General features: G+C 48.6%; 1 protein-coding gene across 1 annotated transcript in view; it reads right to left on the bottom strand.

Annotated features, from left to right (window-relative positions):
* LOC139055343 (uncharacterized) overlaps nucleotides 1-19724 on the bottom strand; it is a 205107-nt gene that overhangs the window by 86622 nt on the left and 98761 nt on the right. The window contains exon 4 of the mRNA XM_070532776.1: nucleotides 6225-6329. Within this exon, the coding sequence (XP_070388877.1) occupies nucleotides 6225-6329 (105 nt within the window). The remainder of the gene's footprint in view (nucleotides 1-6224; nucleotides 6330-19724) is intronic.

The following is a 19724-nucleotide window of genomic DNA, read 5'->3' as shown; positions in this document are numbered from 1 at the left end:
CACCAGCTGCGAAGCAACTGACCACGGCGGCGGTCAGACCTGCGACGCAGCAGAGGGTGCTAGAATCCCTGCTTCCGGGCAGGCCGTCATCGGAATGTGAACCTGACAACATTTAGCGCTAGAACGTTATGCAGTGAGGCGAGTCTAGCAGTGCTATTGGAGGAATTAGAGGGCAGTAAATCGGATATAATAGCGCTCAGTGAAGATAAGGACGAAAGAAGCACATACAGTGCTGAAAAGCGGGCACGTCCTGTGCTACCGGGGCTTGGCAGAGAGACGAGAACTAGGAGTCGAATTCCTGATTAATAAGCATATAGCTAGCTGGTAGCGTACAGGAATTCTATAGCTCTCAGGAAGGGAGGAAGCCTAAAACCAGTTAAGAAGAAACTAGGAGTAGGCAAGAATCAGATGTATGCGTTAAGAGACAGAGCCGGCAATATCATTACTAATGTGGTTGACATAGTTCAAGTGGCTGAGGAGTTTACAGAGATTTACACAGTACCAACGACAACCACGACGATAATGGAAGAGAGAATAGCCTAGAGGAATTTCAAATCTCACAAGTAACGCCGGAAGAAGTACAGAAAGCCTTGGGAGCTATGCAAAGGGGGAAGGCAGCTGGGGAGGATCAGGTAACAGCAGATTTGTTGAAGGATGCTGGGCAGATTGTTCTAGAAAAACTGGCCACCCTGTATACGCAATGCCTCATGACTTCGAGCGTATCGGAATCTTGGAAGAACGCTAACATAATCCTAATTCATAAGAAAGGGGACGCCAAAGAGTTGAAAAATTAGAGACCGATCGCCTTACTGTCCGTTGCCTACAAAGTATTTACTAAGGTAATCACAAATAGAATCAGGAACACCTTAGACTTCTGTCAACCAAAGGACCAGGCAGGATTCCGTAAAGGCTACTCAACAATAGACCATATTCACACTATCAATCAGGTGATAGAGAAATGTGCGGAATAAAGCCAACCCTTATATATATAGCTTTCATTGATTACGAGAAAGCGTTTGGTTGAGTCGAAACCTCAGCAGTCATGAGGGCATTACGCAATAAGGGTGTAGAGAAGCCGTATGTAAAAAAATGGCTGTGGCTTAGCTAAGGTTAAGCCCGGGATGCGAAGCATACTAGCCTTTATTTTAACGCGACAGCGTTAAGGAGCTCGTGTCGCAGAAGAGCCGGTGTTACCGGCTTTTCTGCGACACCGGAGACGTTACTTCTGCGGACACCGGAGATGTTACGTTCTGCGTTACCGGAGACGTTACCACTGAGCCACGAGTTTGATGCTTCAAAGCGGTACAGAAGCGCCTCTAGTGAACGGGAGCATTCCCGTTCACTAGAGAACCAGTTATTGTTCCTTAGAAACAAGCTGTTTCTAAGGCTCAGGCGTGCGTCGCTTGCTCAGGCGCACATTTCGTTGTCGTGCCGAACGCTGCGTTGCTCGACGCTCACCGCGTCCGATGCGGGGCGCGTAGTGGCTGCGCCGTAGCCCATTGTCTTACACCCCTTGGCGGGTCGACGGGAACGCTGTCGCGTTCCACTCTTGAAGGCGAAGCTTAAGCGTCCGCTTTGCAGCTGTTATGACGTCATATGGTAGCTACGCGGCCGCGCGTGGCGCAGCAAGGAAGAGCGTGGTTGTGCGGCTAGTATGCTTCGCATAAAATACTGAAAGGTATCTATGACGGTTGCACAGCCACCGGAGACCTCCATAAAGAATTCAAGAAAATCCTAATAGACAAAGGCGTCAGGCAGGGAGATACGATATCTCCAATGCTATTGACAGCGTGTTTACAGGAGGTATTCAGAGTCTGGGATTGGGAAGATTTGGGGATAAAAGTTAATGGCGAATACCTTACCAGCGAATAACTTGCAATTCGCTGATGACATTGCCTTGCTTAGTAACTCAGGGGACCAATTGCAATACATGCTCACTGACCTGGAGAGGCAAAGCAGAAGGGTGGGTCTACATATTAATCTGCAGAAAACTAAAGTGATGTTTAACAGCCTCGGAAAAGAACAGCAGTTTACGATAGGTAGCGAGGCATTGGAAGTGGTAAGGGAATATATCTACTTAAGGCAGGTAGTGACCGCGGATCCGGATCATGAGACTGAAATATAGAAGAATAAGAATGGGCTGGGGTGCGTTTGGCAGGCATTCTCAGATCATGAACAGCAGGTTGCCATTATCCCTCAAGAGATAAGTGTATAACAGCTTTGTCTTACCAGTACTCACGTACGGAGCAGAAACCTGGAGGCTTACCAAAAGGGTTCTACTCAAATTCAGCACGACGCAACGAGCTATGGAAAGAAGAATGATGGGTGTAACATTAAGGGACAAGAAAAGAGCAGATTGTGTGAGGTAACAAACGCGAGGTAATGGCATCTTTGTTGAAATCAAGAAAAACTGGGCATGGGCAGGACATGTAATGAGGAGGGAAGATAAGAGATGGTCATTAAGGGTTACGGACTAGATTCCAAGTGAAGGGAAATGTAGCAGGGGACGGCAGAACGTTAGGTGGGCGGATGAGATTAAGAAGTGTGCAGGGACAATAGGGCCACAATTAGTACATGACCGGGGTAGTTGGAGAAGTATGGTAGAGGCCTTTGCCCTGCAGTGCGTTACCAGGCTGATATATATATATATATACACGCACGCCTATCCACGTCAATGCTTTGCATCAAATTCTGGCTCGGTTGCTCCTCATGAGCTGCAGGCAGATTACGTTTCACTAATCCATATATATAGCTGCATGTCTTCTAGAATGTATTTTGGGGAACTGTTGTGTGCCGTTTGACTGTGTTCAGTACGTCCAATACAAGTCTGATGTGTGTTTGTGCTTCTGCGTGCTTCTTATGTCTCTTTCATTAGTGATTCTGCACCCAATAACATCGCACCATTCGTGACCAGAAAGTACCGGGCTCGCCGCGGTAATGAAGGGAAATGCGGGCAAGACAGATGAAGATTATTGTTTGCGAACAAAACACAACGCAAAGTGCGTAAACTTTCCTTAGAGGGCATGGGACCGAAACAACAGTGCCAACCCTTGCCACGCAGTTTGCGCCTTCATTATGTAACCAAAATGCAAATTATGGAGTTTTACGTGCTTAAACCACGATCTGATTATGAGACACGCCGCAATGGGTGGGGGGGGGGGAGGTCACCGGAAATTTGATCCGCCTGAGGTTCTTTAGCGTGCACATCAATATAAGTACACCGGTGTTTCGGCAGTTCGGCCCCATCAAAATGCGGCCGCCGTGGCCGGGATTCAATCCTGCAACCTCGTGCTTAGCAGCTCAACACCACAGCCACTAGGAAACCGCGGCGGCTATCATGTAACCATTATATCACGTAATCATGAACTGTGCATTAACTATACGTTGTGTCGTAACAGCCATGCTTCTGTTGGAGACACAGCAGGTACCATCCTTTAGCATGGCCTGCAACTAAGCCAAGTCTGGAGCAGTAAATGTCTTATATCACTTTATGTTAACAAAACGATACTATCCCATTTCACCATTGACGTAATTTTATATCTGCTACTTACTTTCACAACCACACTGTGTTTCATGCTGCTGACGTCAAATATTTACGCATTTAAATCTGCCCTGACTTATCTTGGCCTGATCATATTATTACGTGAAAGCACAGTAAGAAAGGTATGTACAGGGTGCATCTACAAGGGTGGCAACCACTGGCCAACATGGAAGCTATCCATCATCAAGCAGGGCACGTCGTCGTAATCAGATCAGCAGCGGCTACTTATGGGTACGTCCCACTAAATCCAAGGGTTGACTTCATCGTCTGCGAGTAGAACGTAGCATAACCGAAGCCTTTTTTTCTAGGTGGCTTTGGCACGACCCCCGGCGGCAGAATCGCCATTGCCACAAAACTTTTTCCGCGAATATACTTCGTAACAAGTAAACATTTAGAGGACGCTTAAGCTTCGCCTTTAAGAGTGGAATGCGATAGTGTTCACAAACCCCTTACTGCTTTTCAAGCTTCCCGGCAACTGCAGCTTATCTAACCGTAACGTTTCCCGAGAAACGCTGGCTGCGAACGCTACGCATGAAGGCGAGCTTTCTGGTAGAAGCGCGACCTCTTGCGCGGGTCCTACTCTTATTGTTCCGCAGTTTTAATATTTCACTCTGAGAAAAGCTAACATAAAGGCCATGCACTGTCGGTGTTGTTTTTTCATTGCATTTTTTTTGTGTGGGCTGCCGTTCTCAAAATTCCGATGAATAACTTTGTAAAGAATGAAAAACAAGGTATGAGCAACTTACGTGTTAGAGAAGTAGTTTGGTATGCGTGGTTCGGAATTTGATTCGATATCATTTTTGCCGAAGTGACGTCCAACGCCGACGCGGGAAGCCGACGCTGGATTAACGCTATCACATTAAAATGAAGGATACATGTCCTTGTGGCGTAGATATGTAGCGGCGCGACTATAGCCTCCAAAACAGGTGAAGAATAACGAGTGCTCACGTGCAGGTAGCGCGAGAATAGAACACGCTATTGCGCACGATCTGAGCGACCGCGGCGTCCGCCGCTACCGAGATCCCGCTACACCATGGCTGCCCGGCCTAAATAAACCATGGCTACGACGGCTACCTCTTCGAGCAGCCTACGACAAATTTGAGATCCAGACGATCGAGCCTAGCCATGCCAGAGTCTGCGCACCGACTCTACCAAGGCGAGTGACGTGGCTTCTCATCGTTCAGCAAATGTCCTGCGGTAGTAAGGCGTCCGGGAAAAGTCTACATCGGCATGCCGGGCGTCTTGTTCATCCAGCTTCACAGCCATTTCCTTTTCAACAAGTTTCCAGGCTACGGATGCGTTCGAGGCTCCAGTTGCCGCCCACGGCCTCGAATTCTACGACGACCTGCGGGCAGCTATTCAGCCATTCTCACTATGTCACCTCTAGCGCTCTGTCACAACAGCTCTCGCCATTTGCACCGTCCTGTGATTCGGCGTCGTGTCGCTCCACATCGCCTGCGTGCACCGGTGCCGATCCTCAGCACGCGCCGCCCCCAGGATCAGACCTCTAACTCAGTTCGTGAGCCTGCTCCCCAGCTCAAAGGCATCTGTGCGACGTCTCTTTCCAAGGAATTCACTGCGGCAATTTTATGCGCTTTCGGCGATTCTACGGCCGGCCGCTCTCCTTCGTTGGACGTTCCCGCAAGCTTTCCGCTTTCAGTTAGGGAGCCCCTCACTCAACAATGATACAGAGGCTCTCCCAGCGGGTTCACTAGGCGCTGACTCTCCGTAGGCACGGCGATGCCACAAGCACAAACTTCGCGATTCATTCAGCGAGCACCGCAACCCTGATGCTACCAAAATTCGAGATCTTACCGCAAGCAGCAGAGGGCAAGCCTTGGGATGTTCTGTGCTAACACCTTCCGCGCATGCATGGCCTACAGAAATTTTGCAGAAGCAGCTCAGCCACCTGGTTTCTTCAGCTCGAGGATCACTTCTACGTCTACATCGTGAGTAAACACACTTGAGCTATATCCACGCATGTCCCGGGCAGCCGGCTGACATCTTTTGGAGCTCCGACTTCTACATGCCCGGGCATCTGCGAGCACCTGCGGCAGGTCCCGATTTCGCAATGCGGCATCACTATGACTGCGCCTCGCTCACAACCTACGCTGCCGGTGCTGCCTGGCACGTCTCTCCCGGACTGCGCGAACCCGGCACTACCAACGGCGACACCGTCTGCACACTTTACCTGGACTTTACCATTGGAATTTATTTCAATCGCACTTTGCACTAGGACGGGGGCCCTTGGCAACGCGACTTTCGCCTCCGAAGCAGGTGATGAAGAAGATGGGCTCACATGCAGGTAGCGCGAGAATAGTACGCGCTCGAGCGCTCGACCTGAGCGGCCGCGTTGTCGGCCGCTCCCGAGATGCCGCTACGCCATGACTTCCCGGCCTAAATAAACCGTGGCTGCGACGGCGACCTCTTCGCGCCGCCTCCCACGAATTGGTGACCCGGACAACCGAGCCCAGCCCTACCAGCGTCAACCCGCAAATTAGTTGTTCAGCAAGGTTGGCTTCACCAGGTCCCAGTTGTTTCCGTTTCAGTCTGTAGCGTATGCCTTCGAGACACCCATCAATAAACTGCTTTTGTGGTAAAAACGGTTTCCTTCCTTTCTTTATCGCGCATCATCAGCGCTCCAAAATCGATCATTAATTTAAGAAGCGGACGCTTCGCTAACCTTTCGTTGGCTCCACGGTGGCGTCGTCTTTCCTGCTGCTACTGCTGCTGCTGCTGCTGCTCCAGGAGTTCTGCTTCTGAAGGCTCAGGTACTGGACGCGAGCGTCTGCAGAAAATACCAGAATGAATCACACACAAGCAAGAAAAAGTGGCCGAAGTATTCAGGCAAACACAATGTCAAGCACGGTACATGCCGGCTGCGACGTCTTCAGAATTCAACACCTTGCTCTGCATGATGCAGCGGCCAGCCACGACATTATTTCGGAAAGTGGGGAGTGAAGGCACAGCGATCACAGAATGTCATTAAGTTGTATACATGGCCGCTTAGCGCAGGTGGAGTAATACACCTCCGCCCAGGCTCTAGCACTAAAAGCAGAGCTACTACAGCGGCCAGCCGACCGCTGCGGTAGGTGGAGTATCGCTAACCAATTACGGCAAGACCATTTCACTAAAACGCTACAATTTGTGCCTCAAGGAAAAACGATCGGACACCGCAAGCCGAAACAAGGCATACCTGCAATACAAATCACAGGCGTGTACAAAGATATGCAGCAGTCATATAGGCCTAACCTCTTTCCGGCCAGCATCGGTCGTCGTGTAGTTCATGGTCAAATGGAAGCATGTCTACACACCTGCTCGAGTGCAAACAAACATATTTCCCAGAGTTATTGTCACAGGCATAAGCTTGTCGCTGAAATCATCGCTGCGATAAAATAAGGGCAAGATGGTCTAGCAATAGTTTCGCTGTTCCTTTTCCCCCTCGATACAACCAAGGCAATTTCGTTGGGATCCTGGCAGAGCGACAGAGTTCAGATCGATTTGCGAAGTGCCATGTTTTCAGGGTCAGTAAACAGAAATATGGAGCAAATTATTCCAGTTCTGTGCACTACAGGTGAACCTCGTACACTTCCTATATAGACGATATGTAAACCTCTCTCGAGCTCTGCTTTTCATATCACCGGAACACAACACTTTACAGAGCTTACAATTTGTCCTACCAAGGCACGTACACAAGGGTAACCTTAAGTTTGTGCAGCCTGTCTCTGAATTTCACGTCAAAGATATGAGAACGGCGCATGTCTACTTGTTAAAGGGAAGTGGGATATCTGGAAAGCAAGATCGCTGGCCATGCTAGAACGCGAGGGATGCTCTAGCTGAATGTGACCTTCTCCCGAGAGTTCACACGTTCCTCGAACTATCGACAACCGTTTACATTGAACAGACTAGAGACATACTTGCGGAAGGCTGAAGAGCTGCCTCATCGGCTGTATCTCACGGGTGCCAGCCAGCGTCGACTAAGTTTTCCCCTTGATTGTGGAGAAGCCCCGGCGTACAAAAATAACGGTGTCAAGCAGACATTTGAATTCAAGATACAAGAAAATGTTTTACAAGAAAAAATGAGCTGTATTAAAGGCAGTGCCGCTACTACGGTCATACAGTTTAAACCACATAGGTAGGAGATTGCTTGGCGTAGTATAATCGCCATTCCGTCTTAGTGTATAATCTTTAGAATCCTATAAATCTGCCACCGTACACGTTCCCGTATTACTTAATGAAATATTGTTACGCTAAAGCTACAGAAAGAACGGAGGAAGAAGAGAACGAAGTGCGCTTGTCTTTGCAGTGGCTAGATGTCGGCGCGGCCCCCCTTTCATCAATTTATCTTTAAATAAACGCACCCCATTGTAACAATTTTGGTGGACGGTGCGGGGTAAAACAACGGCGCCTTCGAAGAACGTCGATGAACCATCCGCAGAAGCACGATCTGTGGAGCTTCGCCGAAGTCGCCGAATTGCCGGTCTGCCACCACAGATGGCTTCCCACGGCGACAACGCGCCACCTTCTTCCAGCTACCATAGCAGCCCTACATTGAACCACGAACCTTCGCCGGAAAAGCCGGGGTAGACGTGGATGAATGGCTTAGCTTTTACCAAATCGCAAGTCGGTTCAATGGCTGGAATGCCGCCGCCCAGCTTAACAACCTTGTCTGCTTCCTCAAGGGAACCGCGTGTGTGTGGCTTGAAAATCACGTAGAAAGTATGACGACGTGGGAAAAGTTCGTAGACGAAATCAGGAGGTGCTTCGGAGATCCGGCAGCTAGAGAGAAGAGCGCAGAGCAAACCCTAATGCAGCGAGCCCAAGTTCCCGGCGAAAACTGCACGACGTACATCGAGGAAGTGCTGAAGTTGTGCAAGGCCCTGGACCTTCAGATGACAGAAGAGTGCAAAGTTGGTCGTCTTTTAAAACGGATCGCGGGGACGTGTACCAGTTCCTTATCGGAAAAGGCAGTCTGGACTCCGTGAGTGACATCACTCGGAACTGCCGTACATTCGAAGCCATGAAAGCTAGGCGTATCATACCGAAGTTCGGCCGCCTGGTCAACATAATTAAAATTGCCAGTGTTGATGTGGTCCCAGCTCCATCTAACCTTGCGTCAGTTATTCGGCAAGCAGTGCGCGAAAAGCTTGACCGACGTCAGGCAGAGCCACCTAGAAAAAAATGTAAGGCCACCGCATCACCTCCTCTCCCCTGTCAATACGTCACGAGAGTCGGATGGCAGCGGTGGATGGGGGAGCGCTGCGTTTCTAGAACGCGGCGCGCGTTCTGAAAACAAATTTTCTCCGTGGCTGCAACGCTAGAGCGGCAACGCGTGGAGCATTTGCTTGGTGGCTTTGGTGGGGCATGCTGCACCGTAAACGCGATTGCTTTTCTTAGATTGTGCGTGGTTCGTCGTACACGGAAGCGCAACGATGCCTGGCTGTTGTTGCGCACCAAACTGCAAGTCCAATTATGACGGAGGACAAAGTGTCCGAGTGCACAAGTTCCCATCTGACCGAGCCACTCGGGAAGCATGGGCGAGAGCAGTTCCTCGGAAGGACTTCTCGCCAACGAAGTACACAGTGGTAAGTATTTCTTCTCTCTATTGTTATTCTGGGTTTCCAGACGAATACGTTTCGTCAGCATAGTGCGCAATGCATTCGTGCACGCGTGCACAATAGATCGGTCTCTGCACCTGTCGATGCGCTTGTGAACTCAACATTTTCGTCGAGCTTCATACCTGTAACGGCTTGTTTTTGTTTTTTTTATTTCAGCTCTGTGAAAATCATTTCTTGCCATCGGATTACTTGAAGACGGCATCTTACACGGACGTCAAGACAGGAAAAGTGGTCGAAGTTGCCGTGAAAAACATCCGTCTGAAGAAAACTGCAGTTCCGAGCTTGTTTCCCAATTGCCCTGCCTATTTATCGCGTCCGCAAGTGTGCGTTCGAGAAGCGCCGGCTGCCAAAAGAGCGCGCTTGGAAGCCACATATTTGCAAAAAGCAATAATGCTTTCACAGCAAACCCAAGCAGAAGTGGACGCCAAAAATCTGGTTGGTAGCTTTGCGGACTTGCTGAAGGCCTTGCCAAGCTTTCAGTGTTCGGACTTCTGGACAGTTTTGAACAAGGGCTCCAAGGTTTTATTTTGCACTTGTCACTTCAATCTGCTCCTGCTGTCCGTACTTCGGTGAGCGTGTCCACAGACCAGTGCGTCGAAGTATTTTTTGGTGAAACGGGTGTCAGGAAGTGTGGTGATGTTTTAGTTCCTGAAAAGCTGTGCGACTTGAGAGATTTGAAAAGTGTGTTACACATGATCGAACAGACACATAAGGATATCAGCACTGAGCGTTCTGAAAAGGCCCGTCATCTACTGACATTGGTTTCGACATTGCTAGAGGTAGTAAGTGGAAAACATTGTGCCCGCGAGTTGAAAGAATGGCATTTGGAAGTGCTTAAATTGTTGAAGAGTCAAGTTGATCTTGTTTTGAATGATGCTGGCCGATATCCCCCCGATTTATTGGTTTTTGCTAGCCTTTTGTTCACAATTTCACCTCATGCATATAGATTCCTGAGAAGTTCGATGAAGCTTAAGATGCCGCATCCTGATACGATCAGATGACTGTGTTCATCGTACGATGTACGCCCTGAAACGGAGCAGCAAGGATGTAACTTTCTTTCCTATGCAAAGCGTATTGTAAGCACATATAAAGAGCTTGAAAAGAATGTAACGTTAATGATTGATGAGATTCACCTTCAATGATTTTTTGATTACAAGGCTGGGTTGGTTACTGGTGCTGCGGTAAATTCATCGACTGCAGCAAAAACTGCCCACGTATTTATGATACAGAGCCTGCTTTCTTCAAACAAGGATGTTGTATACATCCTTCCTGTGGCACAAATCGATGCTAAGGCGCTGCACGACTTCCTTCGGAAGATTGTTGTTGATCTAGAGGCATCTGGTTTTAGAATAATCGCAGTGATCTCGGACAATAACTCCATAAACAGAAAAGCCATGTCCAACTTCACTAAGCCGGCAAGTGTCAGCATTGTTTACAAACATCCTGCCGACCCCTCACGACCCCTGTTTTTTGTGGTGGACCCAGTTCACATACTAAAGTGTATAAGAAATAACTGCCTGAATCGAAGAAACATTGGCAAATGCATGTACTTTCCTGAACCGAAGAGTGATGAGGCTGAACCAAAGAGACTTACAGCCTCTTTCAGGGTATTATGCCAGCTGCACGAAGCTGAGAAGCATGAGCTCTTGAAGCTAGCACCAACGCTCACATTGAAGGCACTGAACCCCTCAATCATGGAACGGCAGAACGTTAAACTGGCCTTAAAGATTTTTAACTCATCTACTGTTGCTGCTCGCAGTGTTGCAACGTTCCAGCATGCAAAAGAAACCTCTCAATATGTCGACACCATTTTGACTTGGTGGAACATTGTTAACGTCAAGACGCCAAGAAAAGGACAGCGGTTGCGAGATCAATTGCAAGGTCCAATAGTTTCATCGTCATGTGCTCAACTAGAACTCTTAGAGAGAATAGTTCAATGGCTTGATCACTGGAGAAGCCTCGAACATGACAATGGCCCCCTGACACGTGAAACGCACACAGCTTTCAGCCACACAACCCACGCCTTGCACGAACTTGCCATATACTGTCTCAAAGAGCTTCATTTCGAGTATGTTCTTTTGGGCAAATTTCAAACTGATAGCTTAGAGGATCGCTTTGGAAAGTACCGGCAATTGTCTGGTGCCAATTACCACGTGTCTATAAGGCAGATATATGAATCTGAATACAAATTGCGTTTGCAGAAGGTTCTGGACCTGCAAGATTTGGACATTCTACTACCACCGAGCGCGAACACATTGGAGACAAGTGTACATTCAGGAAACGGCCAGTTTCAAGTCACTCTGACCGACTCCGACATTGAGAAAAAAACGTCAAGGCCACCGGCACTAACCTACGTTGCCGGCTATTGTGCCCACGCAGCTCTAAAAAAGCTGACATGCGCATCTTGCAGTGAAAGCCTTGTAATGCATGACGTCGATCTAGATGACCCTGATAATGCATTAATCACGAAGATGACAAGGGGTGGCCTGAAGTTTCCACGAGCAGTTGTAGTTAATGCTGTACTCTTTACTGAAATTATATTGGACAAGCTCAGGACACCAGAATATGCCATACGATTTTTCAGCCTTCCTAGGCAGAAAGATACTCTTGTCGGCCTTGTGTTCGCTACCCTTCATGACTTTGAGGATGTCGATGTGTGTGATTTCGGTCATCCTGCACAGGAGGTAATGGGGCATGTTGTAAGTGCTGCAGCGAATACACTGCTGAACAACTTGTGCCGCACGGAAAACGACAAATTACGCAACGCCAAGAACGACCGAAAATTGCAGACCTTGAAGGCCTGAGATGTTTCTCATTATTTATTTTTTATTCATGAAGCTCTGTTTTGTTGAACATCTACGTATGTTTGTGTTGACCAAATTCTTGTAAAAAGAAAGCTGTGGCGTAGCTAGGACTTATTTGCCCACATTATCAAAGTTTAAACCCTGCATTTTGGCCAATTCAAATGTTATTTGAGTGCATTGTGCTACCTGTTTATGATTCGAACTCTCCATGCTACCGCAATCCATTAATTGCATGTTTTCCTTTAGGACTGAGAGTAGGCCTCTCGTTTTTTACTTACTTTTCACCATTACCTCAGTATTCTATGAAGACCAATAGGGCCTGCAAACAAGGCGGGTGGAAATAAAATAACCACAAGAAATGGTACAACAAAGACGGAAGCTTATTCTATTTGAGAATTAGTTGTGCGTGACCCTATAATGATAAAATTTTCACAGTAAAATTAACCTCGATATTCGTGTGTCAAGCGAGGACTGTTTTACGCAACGCAGGAGTGAGAATGATAATTGTATATGGAAGATTTACAATGTTTGTTTCTGAATGAAGTTCTTATCATTTGTGAATAAAGTATATTCTGTGTCTTCAATATGCAGTTTTCCTCTTTCTTTCGTTCCGTCTAAAGTTGAGTGACTAAGCAGCATGCAGTTTGCTTGTATTAGTCCCAACCAAACATCGCAAGCACAATAAGGCAGGTCGTGTTGCGATACACGCAAAAAACAAAAATGTTGCCAATCAAGTAATCTAAGGAAGGTATGAAAGAATGCTGCTTTCTATGGTGGTGTTGACTGCGGTGAACCAGCGGCTCCCCCTTATTTTTTGCGTCAGCTATACGTGTCTTGCTTTGGAAACGAAGCATCTGAATTTATAGGTTGCTGTCACTTTAAGGACAGCGCTAATTTTCTCATGCCATAGTATCCGCGACGCGCAAAGAGGAGGAGGAGGAGGAGGAATAAACATTTATTGATCAGGCAAAAAAAAAAAATTGGCGGAAGAGAGCGGTGCAGGGTGGGTCCCTATTCCAAGACTCCAGTGGCCATCGCGACCCGCCCAGCTTGGTCCAAGAGGCCTTTCTGGGCCTCGAGGTCAGCAAGAGCGAGGATGGCCTCCCAGGGCTCCCTTAGCAAGGTGAGTACCAAAGGTGAATTAATGGCATGAGGTCTTTTGGCGCACTCCCATGTTACGTGAGGCAATGAAGGCCATGACCCGCACCACGGGCAAGAGTTAGTGTACAAGGTTGGGTTTATAGAGACACACTGCAAGCGCAACGAACCTAGGCGCGGAGACGCCGACGGCGTCTACTGTCCGGCCCATCCGACTAGCGTGACGTCACACCGGCGTGCGGAGGCCTTACATTTTTTTCTAGGTGGCTTTGCGTCTTCCCTCTCGACTCCGCGGGCTCGAAAGCCTTTTTCTCACTTCGACTCACGTGAGACGTCCATCAACGCCGCCTCCCTAGACGCCTACAACTTCGCTCCTCGTTCAAGAGCACCAAACCTTACTATGAGCGCGCATCACACTTATCAGTTCCATGGCGGTTACTCACCAAGACCACCTGCAGTTTGTCAAGAGTGGGACGGCCATGCCAGTTATCCTGCTGCTGACAGTTTCAGTGCGTCCTGTCAGCACCCCATCTGCTTCCAATGCGGTATTCGCGGTCATGTCGCCAGATTTTGTCCTCATCGCCGTCGCACGTCACCACCGTCCCATGAGCGACCACGCACTTTTATGCGACGCATATTACTAGAGCTCAACCCAGGCCCCGCACACTCTCAAGTTCAAGAAATGGCCACAGAGGGCGAAAAATCAATCGAGGCGTGTTTCAGCGTAAGCGCGCAAGTGGAGATACTGTAATTTGGTCGAATACTTTAATTTGTGCTTTTTCTGCTAGGGGCGCTGAACATGCTGAATTTTTTACTTTACACAAACCATTGACATAAACAATCGAGGTGTCTAAGGATGTTTTGTTACCTCAGGCAAATAGGCAGTTGATTTTTTTTTTAAATTTGATTGTTGAAGCTGCTTTTTAGTCATAGCGTCAAGGTTTTTGTACTTGATTAACCACCGACAGCCGACAGCCTATTGGCATCGATGTGTTTCCTGGCCGTTGGCGTTCGAATACTACGGCGGTAAAACATTTTCGAAAGCATGCTGGTTTCGTCTGCGAGTCATTACATAGATTTGCTGTAAAGAGGTCTACTCTTGGCAAAAAATAGTGCCTCATTTTGTTTAGGCGTTGATTATCATAATGAATGCCGCGGAGGTTGAGGGAGTACGCTTGAAGGTACGTTTTTATGCCGTTGATCTCCATAACACCGTAAATACGCAAAGCGATGTCACAGAACACCCGATCATTGTGTGTTCTCCGTCATCGCTTGTTTGCTGGACGCCTACTAATTCTTCATTTCTTCAAGTGTTGTATCTTCCTTTTGTCCTTGTTCTCTTGTGCTTCACTTACAGTATGTCGTTCCGTCAGCTGTAATGCGCATTTGCAAAACCAATACGTTTGATAAGACGCAGTCGTTGTCATAATTTCACTACACATGTATTAAGCTGGCACATATATGGTTCAGATACAGATGCCTGTATGCGGACTTGCACGACGTTGATGCGGAGATTAGGATAATTATGACAGAGGCAGCTGACGGCCGTAAGCTGTTGCGTTCTTTCCGCCAAACTACCCGGCCTGGTAGCGCTGTAAAGATGCTGTATAAAAGTGACACGCGGTGACAGGAAAATTATTGTACTTAGCAGCCGACCGTATGTTTTGTAGCTTAGGTCTTCTTTCTTGTGCGTTTGTGCTACCCTTATTAATGAGCCATTTCTTGCCTATGTTCTTGACTATGTAACCGCGTTTGTGTGGATGCGTAGACGTGTGCTTTTTGTTGTACTTGTAAAATGCAAATAAAATATTTTCAGGCTTACTCAATCTTTGGTGTCGTGTGCGTTTATTCCACTCGAGGCCATCGTGCCACCTGGAAACCGCATTTTGTCAGTAGCCCTACACGAAATGCAACAGCTGGAGCGCGGCGGCACAACTCGGCGTAACGGCGGCGTAATAAACGAAAAACCGCTCGGGATGCCCTTAAAAGTCAGTTCAGAGTGTGCCTTAACTCGATATGACTCAGCGCTACATGTATTCTGTACCTCGATCGTGCTCCCGCCAGTATGGTTGCTGTGTGGCAAACGTAGCGCCTACTTAATATAGGCCCTACGTTTGCTACACAGCAACTAAACTGGCGGGAGCACGATCGAGGCGCAGCAGCCAGAAACCCAGTAAAGCCACAGAACACCTGGTAAAGCGTGTGCAAAACCCCGTTTCCGTTTCCTGTTGTACAGCGCCACCTGTGGTCACATACTTTAGTTCACGACGCCACCGCTACGCTTATTTCCGTAGCACTGTGGAAGGTACAGTTTCCCTTCTCTAAGTTTGTATAGGTGTTCTGTGCTCAACCCAGCTCCTCAGGCGCGGCGGTGTCGCCTTCAATACCACGTGACACCGTGACGTCACGACAGAGGAGAAACGGGGCTCCAACTCGCGCCGTCGCTCGCGGCGTCGCGGTGGTATATAAGAAGCTGCGCTTGCCTCTGCCAGACACTCACGAGGTGAGATGCCTCCTGAAGACAGAGCTGCTCGTTGGAATGAGAAGCGACGGTTGCGGCGTGCTACAGAGACTGATTTTCCAGGTGGCTTTGGCTCAAGTCTTGCAAGATGGGCTGGGTGGGAATCGAACCAGGGTCTCCGGAGTGTGAGACGGAGACGCTACCACTGAGCCACGAGTACGATGCTTCAAAGCGGTACAAAAGCGCCTCTAGTGAATGCGGTGTTGCCTTAGAAACGAGCTGTTTCTAAGGCTCAGGCGTGCGTCGCTTGCTCAGGCGCACATTTCGTTGCCGCGCCGAACGCTGCGTTGCTCGACGCTCACCGCGTCCAATGCGGGGCGCGTAGTCGCTGCGCCGTAGCCCATTGTCTTACACCCCTTGGCGGGTCGACGGGAACGCTGTCGCGTTCCACTCTTGAAGGCGAAGCAGAGTAACGCATGAGTTGTTTCTTCGTCTAGCCGAACCAAATATAGCCAAGCAACAGCAGTTCACCAGGCTAAACAGTGGTTCAACAACTAAAATAAAGGCTAGTATGCTTCGCATCCTGGGCTTAACCTTAGCTAAGCCACAGCCATTTTTTTTATCAGCGTAGCAATCGGCACGGTGACGGGACACCCTGGCCTTCTGACACCGATAGCAGGACAAACCACCAGGCGAATTACCGCAGCGACTCACCAGATATGTGCGGAGCTTGACGCCGCCGCCTTCACGCCAGCGCAGGTCTCCATCTCCCCGACGACGTCTCACGTCACCGCCGCCGAGAAACCAGGCGGCGCGACCAAACGAGGTGAGGTCGGCAGTCCTCACCAACTACACGCCCCAATGCGTCCGCCAGTCACCATGTGTCATAGCAAGAGTCGCGTTTTAGTGGACAATGTTGCTACGTGGGCCTTAATGGACACAGGAGCGAGTGTCTCCGTTATCAGCCTGGATTTCAAAACCCGACTAGGCCGTAAAATGATGTTTCGCTGGAATAACACTAATGCATTTCGTGCTGTGGGTGTAGAGTTGCTCCGGCCTATTGGAGTTTGCACCGCGAACGTTTATTTTACCGATAACGTGTGTCAAGCCGAATTTGCAGTGCTTGCTCATTCCACTGACAACGTAATTCTTGGCCTCGATTTCCTACAACACTGCGGCGCCACTGTTGACTGCGGTACTGGCGAGCTTTTCCTGTCTCCTCTTGCCGCCTAGCCTGCTACCTGTTCATGCGCCCTGGCCGTCATTGAAGATGCTGTCTTACCAACACGTTCCTTATCCAGAGTTCGAGTTGCTGCTTGCGGTGTCGATGCCGATACATTTGATGCAGTCGTTGGGCCTGTGCCTCCGATGGTTGTGAATTGTGCTCGTACCACGATGCGTCCTCTCTATGGCCTGCGGAACAACTACACTGTGGGTGCCAAATTTAGCCTCCCAATCTGTTGTGCTACCAAGTGGTATGCGAGTTGCCTCTTTTGAAGTGGACGCCAGTCTCAGCGTAGGCGCTTTACCTGATGACACGTCACACGAGTCCCGAGAGCACGGGGCTGACCACGGTGCCCCTGAAGACTCTTCGCCTTTTTTAAAAATGATCAAGTCACTGTCTTCACAGAAGCGTCAAGCCCTTGTCAGAAAGGAAGGAAGGAAAAAAACTTTATTTAGGGCCAACACTAAGGCCCAGTAAAGTAGAGCGCTTGCCCCGCCAAGGCCCGTTGTTCATCCTCCGAGCCCAAGTGAAGCCAAGCTCTCCAGGAAGGAGGGGAAGGAAAATAAGGAGAGGTAATGGCAGTGTTACATGAGTACACAATGTGTTCTGCACCTGCCCTTATCTCCTGACAGTTGGGCCAGTGAGCTGTGCTACGCCAACCGAAGTTGTAGAGCATTAGGGGGGTTAGAAGAGTGTTCGCTTGAACTTTACGAAGGACATGTGCTTGCTCCGTGTTGAGTGAAGGGTAAGGCTGGGGCAAAATAGTGCGGTTTTCCTTGATGTTCTTGTAGTGTTCAGCTATTTGCCCTTTGTACGTGGCAGCGTCCTCCACTGTCGTTGGATTTGGCCAGGGAATCGAGGGCGCCCGGAGGTTAATTTCGCGGGCACGTTGATGAACCAACTCATTTCCCTCGATCCCAGCATGACCAGGCACCCAACGCAGGGTGATTGTAATGTTCGGTTTGCGGTTACAGGATTCTGTTAAGATGTCATGTAGGTGTGTTTCCAACAGTCGGTGTCGCATGTTGCGAATGGCTTTGCTGGAGTCGATATAAAGTTGATGTTACTGGAGTAGTGCTTAGTGAGTAGGGAGGCTTCTTGTATGGCATATATTATCGCGTTAGTCCCCAGAATGGCTATGTTGAGAGGGTTGGAAAATGGCCCAGCTGTTTGGATGATCGGTGCTGTCTGTCCAAGTGTATATTGTCACGTAGTAGTGACGGCAGTCGCAGGTGCGATGAGGACGGACAAAAGGTCGTCGAAAAAAGACTGTCTATTGGGCTGACTTGCGCCCACAATGGACTGAGTTACCCGGCGGCGGCGAGGCGACCAGCGTGCTCGGCGGTCGTCGAACAGAATGCCCGCCGCTGTCGTCTGCGCTCAATTTAAAGCTGATAGCGAGCTCTATCGAGCCCTATCGGCCCAATGTCCAAGGCGGATTCCTTTGCTATTATATTGGAAAGAATACGCAGACTAGGGGCAGCTGATGTCGCTACTGCGGAAAAAATACTTAAACTTGAGGAAGGGCAGGCTGCTTTAGTTGCTGAACTAAACTACGTCAAAAATGACCGTGCAGCTGCTTCAGAAACAGTGCGTCGACTTCAAGAAGCAAATGCGACTTTGCGGGCCGATCTAAAAGCAGCCCACGACAGGCGGTCTGCAGCAGATGGCGAGGTCAAGCTGCTGAGTACGAAGCTTTCTGCCGTGGAGTCGAGGACTTCACTTGAATGCCCAGATGGCCCGTACCCTGGCTCTCATTCATTGCGTAAATTTTCTGAGCAGATCGAAAAAATTTCTTCGAGGTGTGATGAAAACGAAATGAGAATTAGACGCTCAAACTTGCTGTCCTTTGGCATAGAAGATAATGCTCGAGAAGACTGGGCTGCATCGGAGCAGAAGATAATTTCCTTCTGCTCAGAGAAACTTGGTATCGCTGTAACGGGTGCCCAGTTTGACAGAGTGCATAGAATGGGTAAGTTCGCTGATGAAAAGCGCAGACCTATCATTGCTAAGCTAACATATTTTAAAAATAAAGGACGCATCTTGTCTTCTGCGCACAAACTAAAAGGTTCTGGTTTCTACGTTTGAGAGGACCTTTCATTTTCTACACGACAAGCCAGAAAACAATTGATCGATCACGCGAATACACTAAATAAACCATTCAAACTTTCAGTTGACCGATTGCGCATTCATAGCAAATCTTATGCATATGATGCCACAAAGCGTTCAGTTGTGGAAATCAGCAGATAGCTAGACCAAGACACATGTGAAGCGCCGCTAACTCATCGCATTGCTACATCGTTAACAATATCATTCACTAATATTAGAAGCCTGATGTTGAAACGCGAACTCGTCTCATCTTATCTTGAAGACTGCGACTGCACTATTCTTGCTCTCGCCGAAACCTGGCTTTCCCCCGAGTTTGCCAATCCTAAAATTTTTCCCGTAAAACTAACCTATTATATTTATCGCTGCGATCGCTCAGATAGAAGAGGTGGTGGCGTCCTCCTCGCTATTAAAAAGACTATCGCATCATACATTATTGACACATCTTCAGGTCTGGAGATTGTCTGGGCCGCATGCCGCTGCCGTTCTGGTAAAGTTTTGATAGGCGTTTGTTACCGCCCTCCAAATTATAGTCATTGCTTCGTTGATGAACTGCGCAGCAGCATTGCTAAAGCCACCCAGCTCTGTCCAACTGAGTTCACATACCTTATAGGAGACTTTAATCTTCCTCTCATTGATTGGCCAAACTTGTCGTCATCCTGCAGTTTTTCATCAGAATTCATCAGCCTAACATTAGATTATAATCTGTTCCAGATCATTAAAGAACCTACCCGTGGCTCTAACCTCTTAGATCTTATACTAACTAACGCCCCAGAAACTATCGAACAAGTAACACGCTCGGATGGTTTCAGTGACCACAGATTACTGAATGTATCCATTAGTATCGCATTACCATTTACAGGTATCTTAA

This window comes from Dermacentor albipictus, chromosome 2, assembly GCF_038994185.2.
Source record: "Dermacentor albipictus isolate Rhodes 1998 colony chromosome 2, USDA_Dalb.pri_finalv2, whole genome shotgun sequence".
In the NCBI taxonomy this organism is placed as follows: Eukaryota; Metazoa; Arthropoda; class Arachnida; order Ixodida; family Ixodidae; genus Dermacentor; species Dermacentor albipictus.
This window is presented reverse-complemented; position numbering and strand designations above follow the sequence as displayed.